The sequence below is a fragment of the Poromitra crassiceps genome, assembly GCF_964638095.1.
Source record: "Poromitra crassiceps genome assembly, chromosome: 3".
NCBI lineage: Eukaryota > Metazoa > Chordata > Actinopteri > Beryciformes > Melamphaidae > Poromitra > Poromitra crassiceps.
This window is the reverse complement of record NC_139625.1, coordinates 53,106,871-53,116,531: the sequence shown is the minus strand read 5'-3', so window position 1 is coordinate 53,116,531 and position 9,661 is coordinate 53,106,871. Positions and strand designations below refer to the sequence as shown.

The 9,661-nt window shown below is 47.6% G+C and overlaps 1 protein-coding gene across 1 annotated transcript in view; it reads right to left on the bottom strand.

Moving 5' to 3' along the window:
- Positions 1-4,601: 4,601 nt before the first annotated feature.
- slc1a8b (solute carrier family 1 member 8b) overlaps positions 4,602-9,661 on the bottom strand; it is a gene marked incomplete at both ends in the record, with an annotated part of 25,379 nt that continues 20,319 nt past the window's right edge. Inside the window, 5 exons of the mRNA XM_083633062.1 lie at positions 4,602-4,748; positions 8,664-8,814; positions 8,923-9,057; positions 9,167-9,361; positions 9,538-9,661. The exon at positions 9,538-9,661 is cut by the window's right edge and continues 110 nt beyond it. Coding sequence (XP_083489188.1) covers positions 4,602-4,748; positions 8,664-8,814; positions 8,923-9,057; positions 9,167-9,361; positions 9,538-9,661 — 752 coding nt within the window. The remainder of the gene's footprint in view (positions 4,749-8,663; positions 8,815-8,922; positions 9,058-9,166; positions 9,362-9,537) is intronic.

Sequence of the window (9,661 nt, the reverse complement as noted above, 5' to 3'; positions counted from 1 at the left end):
GACATGTAGCCAGTGGGGGGGGGTGAGAGAGGGATTCACCTGTGATTGGCTGGGGGGAGGGGAGCTGTGAGAGCGAGGGACAGCTCGGAGAGTTGGAGTGTGGAACCTGAGAGGGAAGGTTGTGTGCGTGAAGAGCGGAGAAGCTAGGAGGAAGCTAGTGGGGTTTTGGTGTGTGTTGTGGGGTTGTTTTGGCGTGGGCTACGGCTGACAGTAGCCCCGGACCTGTGTGTGAAACAGAATAAAGTGCGGTGACTAGATCCTGACTATCGCCTCGTTCCTGACAATGCTACACTGGCGTCAGAAGAAAAACTAACGACTGGAAGGCTCGAGCGCGACCTGGCGTTAGCAGTTAGCTGTTTGTGTGCTAGCTGCTACAAGGACCACGTGGAATGGTGCACAATGAAGAACGCCTGTCGGTGGACGGGGGGGAAAAGGAGCTACCGACCCCGGAGTTTGGCTCGGTGCTTGCTGGCATGGAGGGCCGCCTGAAGCAAGAACTCAGCGCGGTACTTGCCGGCGTGGAGGCCCGCTTGATGCAGGAGGTCAGACGACTGTTGGAGGCTACGCCTGCCTGGGCAGAGGGGCTTATGGAGCTACTATGGGAAGTCGCGCAGCGCGGAGAGAAGCGGACGGAGGAGCCGCAAAGAGTGTGTTGGACCTGTGGAGAACCGGGCCACGTGGCGAGGTGGTGCCGCAGCGGTCCCGGGGGACAGACGGGGTACGCGGAGCAACGATACTGGGGACGACCAGGTGTCTGCTGGTCGTGCGGAGCCTTCGGGCATCTCGCCAGGGGGTGTCCGGAGGCTGTCGGGGAGCAGAAGACGGCGGGAGAGGAGAGACGTGCAGGCGGCTGGCAGGTGAGACTCTGCTGGTCGTGTAAGAGGCCTGGACATTTGGCCAGAGACTGCACTGAGACAGTGGGGGTCAGGGAAGAGACACAGGTTGGGGAGAGTGTGGAAAGCCGGGGGGAAGAGAACTTTGTTAGGATCGGGAGAGCAACGCTCATATTTCCAAGTGAGCAGGTGTCGCCACTAACGCCGGAGGGACCGGCACAGCCGAGCTGCGCTACGCCCCCCACGGTTGCTGGACGGGAAGCCGAGGTGGTGGTCGCGGCCGGTTGTGTTCTCCCTGCTGTCCTGAACACGCCGCCCCCTGGGGGAGGGGGACAGGAGGACGAGCGCGGGCGAGAGGCGGAGAAAGAGGGGGAGTGTTCAGATGTGGACCCGGCGGACGACATGGCCATTTGGTCGGTCGAAGCGAAGGAGTGGAAACGCAGGCAGGCGGAGGACGCGGATATCGGTCCGGTGTACACGTGGGTGGTGGCCGGACGCCGGCCCCCTGTGGAGGAGAGTCACACGTTTTCCGGTGCCACGAAAGGACTGTGGGACATGTTTGCGAAGCTGCGTCTGAGTGAAGATGGAGTTTTGGGGAGGGGGGAACACGGGAAAAGAGGGTTCCAGACGGTTGTACCCAGCTCCCTCCGAGGGCTGGTACTGCGGTGGGCACACAAGGGCCTCGGCTGTCTCGGGCATCGCGGGCATGAGGAGACGCTCCGCCGTGTTCGTGGGGGACACTACTGGGGCAAACACAAGGAGGATGTGCGGAACTACTGCAGTGCGTGTGATGACTGTGGGACACAGGGGGGGGCTGAGGAGAGTCACCCGGCGGAGGAGTGACCCCACTGGGGGGGGAGAGGGACTTGTGTGCTTCTGGGGGGCCAGAAGCTTTGATGTGCGGGGGAAGTGTAACGGGTTGGGTTTGTGTGCTGCTGTTGTGTGTTGTACTGTGCTGTGCATGGGGAGTTACGGGGGGTCTGTGAAGGCGACATGTAGCCAGTGGGGGGGGGTGAGAGAGGGATTCACCTGTGATTGGCTGGGGGGAGGGGAGCTGTGAGAGCGAGGGACAGCTCGGAGAGTTGGAGTGTGGAACCTGAGAGGGAAGGTTGTGTGCGTGAAGAGCGGAGAAGCTAGGAGGAAGCTAGTGGGGTTTTGGTGTGTGTTGTGGGGTTGTTTTGGCGTGGGCTACGGCTGACAGTAGCCCCGGACCTGTGTGTGAAACAGAATAAAGTGCGGTGACTAGATCCTGACTATCGCCTCGTTCCTGACAATGCTACAATATCTTGACCCTATCGCTCCTAGACCCATAGCCAGCCAAGTTGATTTTGACCTGAGGCTGCAGAGAGAAATAATGCCTCCCCTTGGTCCCCTTTTCCCACTCAGCCTGCCACTCAGCTTCAACTCCTTTCTTGATCTTCTCTCTGAGCTCAACTCTTCCCATTGAAATACTTATTACTTCTTCCTTTTTCAGGCTCTCCTTTGCAAGGGAATCAGCTGTCTCATTTCCCTCAATCCCAGCATGCCCTGGAACCCAGCAAAACTCCACTGAACAGCCTGCCTTCTCAATCCTATATAAAACTAATAATATTTCATGAATGAGATCAGGCCGAGCTTTAGACCTACCTGCACTCACAGCCATCAGTGCAGCAGCCGAGTCGGAACAGATAATCACCTGGCTTGGTCCCACTTCCTCCACCCACCACAATGCCCAGAGAATGGCAAGTAATTCTGTTACAAATACAGAGCTGCCGTCAGAGATTCTCTGTCCCTTACCGATCCCTAACTGAGGCACACACCACCCAAATCCTGCCTTCCCACTCTCTGGATCCACAGAGCCATCAGTATACACCTCCAAAGACCCTGAGGCTAAAATGAATTTCTCAATTTTCCCCCCAATCTCGCCCTTGTCTTTCTCCATCAGAAAACTAAATTCAATATCCCGGTCTGGAACTAGCCAAAATGGCACTGACAGCCAGCGAGTGTGCTCCGCAACCCTTACCTGATGTAACCTCAACTTCCTGGCCCACTGATCAACACTTGACAAAAAAAGGCTTATACTTATCCCTGTCTCCTGCCCCTGAAAGTAAACACCTAGCTGGGAAAGTCAGACTGGTCCCACTTAATTTTGCCCAGTACTGTAGCCCTAACTTTATTCTCCTCAGGCTTAAGGGCATTTCCCCCATTTCCACTAATAATGCTGGAATTGGGGTGGTCTTAAAAGCTCCGCAACAGATTCTCAGAGCCTTGCACTGTAGCACATCCAGCTTTCCTAGATTTGACTTGGCAGCGGAACCGTACACAAAACAGCCATAATCAATTGCTGACCTGATCATCGCCTGATATATCAAGCACATGGTCTCCCTATCCGCCCCCACCCACTCCCAGCCAAGCTTCTCAGCACATTCACTATTCTTTCACACTTTGCCAGGGTTTTCTCTATGTGAACAGCCCAAGTCATTCTTGCATCGAACCACACTCCCAAAAATTTGAACACCTTCACTTTCTCTAGAGGAGACCTCCTCTTTCGCTCGTCAGCGCATGTGACATTTATAGGAAGCTGATTGGTTCTTCTTCTTCTTCTTCTTCTTCTTCTTCTTCTTCTTCTTCTTCTTCTTCTTCTTCTTCTTCTTCTTCTTCTTCTTCTTCTTCTTCTTCTTCTTCTTCTTCTTCTTCTTCTTCTTCTTCTTCTTCTTCTTCTTCTTCTTCTTCTTCTTAAATGGCTATTTTTTCTTCTTCCTTGGGGATTTATGGCGGTCGGCATCGGTCGGCATCTATAATATGTTGCATTACCGCCACCTACTGTAGTGTAAGAGCTTCACAATTTATGCTCATGTCCACCCCTCCATAAATTGCTCCCATTCATTCCCCGTCCATTCTTTCTCGTGATCCAATATCCAATCCGATATCTATATCTTTAACTTAGCCTAATCTCTCAGAGAATGCTGAAAGTCACATTTTGAAATACTACTAGTTCTAATACTGCAATGTATTACAATACTAACAAAATAAATCGGGTAATTAGTACAACAGATCTTTATTACAAAAACACATGAACAGTAATAGGCTACACAAATCAAAATCAAATGCACTGGTATAAAAACACTTCCACAAGTGATTATGTTATGTGACTCCCATGTTACAGTATTATGCTGTAAATATTTTTGTTCATCGGTAGCCTAATTAATTGCATATTTTATCTTTATTATACTATCACCTTCTTGTCAATTTGTTACTTTCAAGTCTTTCAAGTTTGCAAGAGTCACAGGACTGAGGACATGTTAAGGCAAAAAAAAAAACCCTGAGAGTTAAACAGCAGTTAATCGTGAGAGAGAACAGGCCTACTGTGAATCTCCAAACTGTCACAGGGATTGCTGATTAATCAAAGTATGCTGTGATTTCATTATGGCATCTACAGATTCATTCAGAGAAGACTGAACCAGTGTGTGACTTGTATTTGTCAAACACACACTTCTTGTCATTAATTGCATTTTCTCACAAATCCAAGACATTATATCCAGGTCAACCATTCAAAAAAAGAAATGGAGAGACATCAAGTAATGAAGGGTTCTCTTTTGACATGGCACAGGCAAGACCAGTTTAAGTCCAAAACATTGAAATTACTCAAGCTTTAGTCTCATATACGTTGTTCACCCACAGCTGATGGTGATTCTGAGTAATATGCTCCAACCAAATATGGTCCTTGTGGTCCTGAGTGGTGGAGGATGTGAAGGCAGCGCTCCCTGCTGTCTGTCCTGTGAAGGTGTCTCAGACTTGGCAGAGGTTGTAGCAGGCCACAGGTTTCTCCATTACGCTGTCTCCATCCACCTCAAACACAAAATCACAGCGCTGGGCCATCAGCGATGACTCGGACAGTGTCACACTCTGATTACCAAAGGAGATTACTGTGTCTCTCTGTGGGGAAGATGCAACCATACAGTTAGTTAAGTCATTTACAGTAGAAATTATTGTTTCTAGATCAACCTTTATTTAAACAGGCAAGTTAATTAAGAACAAATTCTTATTTTCAATAACGGCCTAGATGCTGCTGGATCCAGATGTTATGGCTTTATCTCAAGATGACATCAAAGCAAATCTTTCAAGTGCCATCATTTTATAACTACCAGTCACAAATTTTGAGACACATTTTTCCTGTATAGTATTTCCTTATATAAAAGGGAGTAATTTGGTCCTGTCTGCATTTTTGGTCCGCAATTCTTGTCCCACATTCTTCTTCTGTGGTGTTTTATGGCAGTATGTTGCATTACCGCCTCCTTCTGGATTAATCCCAGTAGCTTGTCCCACAGTGTGAGATCTGTGATGATTTTGGTCAGTAATGATGTCACTGATAATGTCACAATGTCTATGACATCATCAATTATGTCACTCGAGCACTCGATGATGTCATCAGTGATGGTCACTCGAGAAATTGTGATGTCATCAGTGAGTGATGTCATCAGTGATGCGAAGTTGGGCAATTGTGCGCTGCGCACACCAATAGAGCAGGTGAGGCAGCGCAGTGGCCGAGCTGCATATTTGAGCCCGGGCAGCAGGCGAGCTGCAGGGCGGGCGAGGCCACGTGACGGCCCAGCTAGCGAGCCCGCGCAGCAGGCGAGCCTAGGAATCGAGCGCGCGTAGTGTGCCAGATTTCTAGTGTATACTGTATGTGTTATGATAAGTCCTGAGTTTTGAGGCAGGAGGTCAGAGTCATGACATCAGTTTGAACAGGAGTGTCAAACATATGGCCCGGGGGCCCAGAACTGGCGCACCAAAGGGTCCAATCCAGCCCACAGGATGACTTTGCAAAGTATGAAAATTGCACTGAGAAGTCCTTCAATCCAATTTTTCAAGCTCAGGATTTGACACTAATATTATTGTGAAGGTACCAGAGGTAGCAGGTTTCAAGAGCAAGTTAAATATTAAGTAGAGCCTATTCAACATGTTTTCTGTATTCATCACTAAATGCTAAATTATTTTCCATTACCCTTGAATGCACAGTGTATTGTAGAATTACATTACAATTGAAATGCACACTTACAGACAGTAGATTTGATATGATAGGCCTATTAAAAGGTGTTCTTAAAATGTACCTGTAGGCCTAATTCTTTACACTAAAAGAAACTGGAACATTTGGAGGTGTTGTTATTTATAGGTTTATAGGTTATTATGCATTTTTCTTTGTCTGGCCCACTTGAGGCCAAAGTGGGTCCCATGTGGCCCCGTCAATGAACACGCCTGATTTAGAATATCATCTTTTCCCACTTATTTTCAGTAGCCTTTTTATTAGGATTTTGCTGTATATTGATTATGCTTGCACATCTAGGCGGCAGGGAGAGACTGACTTTCCACATCCGGGGTGATGGTTGACGCTTTTCTAAACACATCAAAAAAGTTTTTAAACTTGTGTTTGCATGATCATATCTCTGCTGCTACTGTATCCTCAGTATTGTATCTTATCTTACATGAAAGCCTGTTCATTTCCCTTTACAATGCTGTCTCGTGCCAACTTGCCCTGCCAATGTCAAACAGTGTATCCTCCTATTAGTATTGACTCTATTGTTTTAAGTTGTTTGGGTGATGGATGATTGACCTCTCTATCAGTAACAAGGAACAAACAAGATATATGCAATTTTACACTTTATTCATTGACCACAGTCAGGAGCCTCAGTAGCGGGTGGAAGAATTATACGCAGACACAACAGCCTGGTACCTCCTCCTCATGCTGGTCACCAGCCTGATCACACGTTGCTGTGGGATGGCATTGAGTTTGAAGATGGTACGACAGCTTACTGCAAATAATGCTGCAACTTGCTTCTGGAGAGCACCAGCTTCAACCCTCCCTATTCACCTTATGTAGCCCCGCCCACTTGACCCATTTGTGTTACGACTTCCTGTTCAAAATGCAGACTGTTTTACCTGCTCAAACCAGAGATCATGTCTGGTCAAAGCTAGTGTGACTCACTGGAAGCAGGCTGCAGGGATAAGCTCTGTCACAGGAAGTGTAAACACAATCGGTTCATATTGTGTTTACACTTCCTGTTAGTCTCTCAAGCCAGACAACAGTCTGGCTTGAGACACCATCATCAATTGGGCACCATCAGGTGCCCAATTGAACAGTTGTGGGATCAGCTCGGGCATGCGGGCCACGTTGGCTGACCTGTGACGAATCCTGGTTGAGGAATGGAATTCCATCCCACAGCAACGTGTAATTGCCAATATGTCTTGTTTGTTCCTTGTCACTGATAGAGAGTTCAATCATTCAATCTCCCAAACAACTCAAAACAATAGAGTCAATACCAACAGGAGGATACACTGTTGACATTGGCAGGGACATTTGGCACTTTTGAAATTGGCGCTACCTGCATAAACAGATCGTGCTGCTCATCCCACAAATGCAGTATCCTTACAAATGAACCCCCGTTCTAAAGGGAAATGAACAGGCTTTCATATAAGATAAGATAAGATAAGATAAGATACAATACTGAGGATACAATAACAGCAGAAATATGATCAACCAACCATGATGAGTTTATAGCTTCCGGGTCACACAGTTGACTGACACAGAGGCCGTCGGGTGGCTGAGGTGACACTGGGAGAATGGTAGTCACACGTGAAGCGGCTGTTTGATAAGGGCGGCTGGTCGTGTGTGGAGACACACACACCTGAAAAGAGTGGTGAAACCGAGGACACAGCTGTGTTATCGGAGGAAGCGATGGCCAGATAATGAGGACTGTTTGCTAGCTAACGGATGCCCATGGTGTGGCATGACAAGCCACAGTGGAGATTCTCATAGACACTGTTAATTCTGGATACCATAACACAGTGGTTCCCAACCTTAGGGTCACGACCCTAAGTGGGGTCACCTGGAATTCAAATAGGGTCAAATTAAAAAAAGTTCTGAGTTTAAAGTGATAATCTCTAAGATTTCAGCTTTGTTCTCTTGGGTGACACCTATGGCGATGAGTGGTAATTGCAGGTGACATCCAAACAGTGTCGCATTATGTGACATTACTAATGTCAAATAATGTTACTATATAGTGCAAAGGCTTCCATCAATGGACCATATAGCCTCAATCAACATTGAGAGTGACTCTTAATTCTATTTTTTTTATTTAGATGAAAATCTTTGGGATTATAACTTTAAATCAGGATTCTGAGAATAAAGTCAGAGTTTTGAGATTAAAGTCAGAATTCTCAGACGAAAGTCAGAATTCTGCAGGGGAAAATAAGCATACTATGAGACATCACTGACGCTGTCACTGATGACATTATCGATGGTGTACCGGAATTTGAATGTCGCGGGTCCCTAGATTTTTGCGACGTCAAAATAGGGTTGGGAACCCCTGCCATAACAAGATACCGGATGTACAACATGCACCATCATCACGTTTTGGGGAACAGATTTCCCAAACCCTTATGAACTATAAAGCCAACACAGCTTAGCCTGAGCTGGTCCAACCCAGGAACCAAACCGTCAATGCCAGTCAACCGTGCCAATGTGTCTAAAAGCATGCCAGATCAGGCAGCGGGAAGAAGTTCTAACTGACAAATGGAATAATGCAGTAACCAAAAAATTGAAACTATTTTATATTCTTTAAAGTAGCTACCCTTCACCTTGATGGAAGGGCAAAGGCTTTAGAAAGAAATTCATACACAGGCTTCAAACTCACAATATTTGTCTAAAGAAATCAAGAATTCAAGCTTTAAAAAAAGCTTTTTTAATATAAAAGCATTTCCCCTAAGCCTTTAGATCAAAATGCTTTAAGATAACTTTTGACTGGTAGTTTACAGTATGCTGTCCCCCCAACAAACAGAAAGGCTGCTCCTCACCCGTGAGGAGCCTCGGCCATTGTTGGTAGTAGTAGTAGCAGCAGCAGCAGCGGTGACGGCTGCCTTCTCAAAGTCCTTCTTACATATATCGGCCATAATCCCAGCAGCCAAGGCATCCCCAAGAACATTTATCATTGTTCGGAAGCGATCGCTGAGAATCAGACAGAGAAGATAAGTCATAAGTCTATAACCTCTCAATTCAATTCATTATTACTGATGGTATAGCATGTTAAGTGTTGGTGGGTGTTGTGGGACTCACAGGACCCAGTCAATGGCCACAATCAGTGAGATATCAGCAGGCGGTAACCCCACTGAGGTCAGGACAATCACCATGGTAACCAGACCAGCCTGAGGTATCCCAGCTGCCCCGATGCTGGCTGCTGTTGCTGTTATACTGAAGAGAAAGGGCCAGGATGTTAGGGACGGAATAGCCAGACAGTCAAGACGTTCATCATGTCAGGAGAATGTAGAGGAGACGCACAGATAAAGGAGTCTATTCTCACCTGATAGTGACCAGCTGGCCAAAGTCCAGCTCATACTCATTGACCTGAGCGATAAAGATGGCCGCCACAGCCTCATACAGAGCAGTTCCATCCATGTTGATGGTGGCTCCCACAGGCAGCACGAAGCGAGCGATCTGCCGGTCTACTCCACAGTTCTCCAAGAGGCACTTCATGGTAATAGGCAGAGTGGCCGAGCTGCAGAGGGAGAAGATGAGGGGGAGTTAGGATACCAGCCTTAACTCATCACATCACTTTCAGTCCAACGAGCAGGGTCAGAACAGGGTTACTTGAGCCATGTCCAACCCTTATTTTGTCAATTCACACCACATTCTGGAAAGGCAGGTGCTCTGTCCACTGTCTCCAGTGTGTACCTGGATGAGGTGGCCAGTGCGATGACCAGCGCCTGCAGCAGGCCTCTGATATAGGAGAAGGGGTTTTTGCCCGTGATGAGGAAGAAGAAGAGCGGCAGCAGGATGAGGCCGTGCACAAACAGGC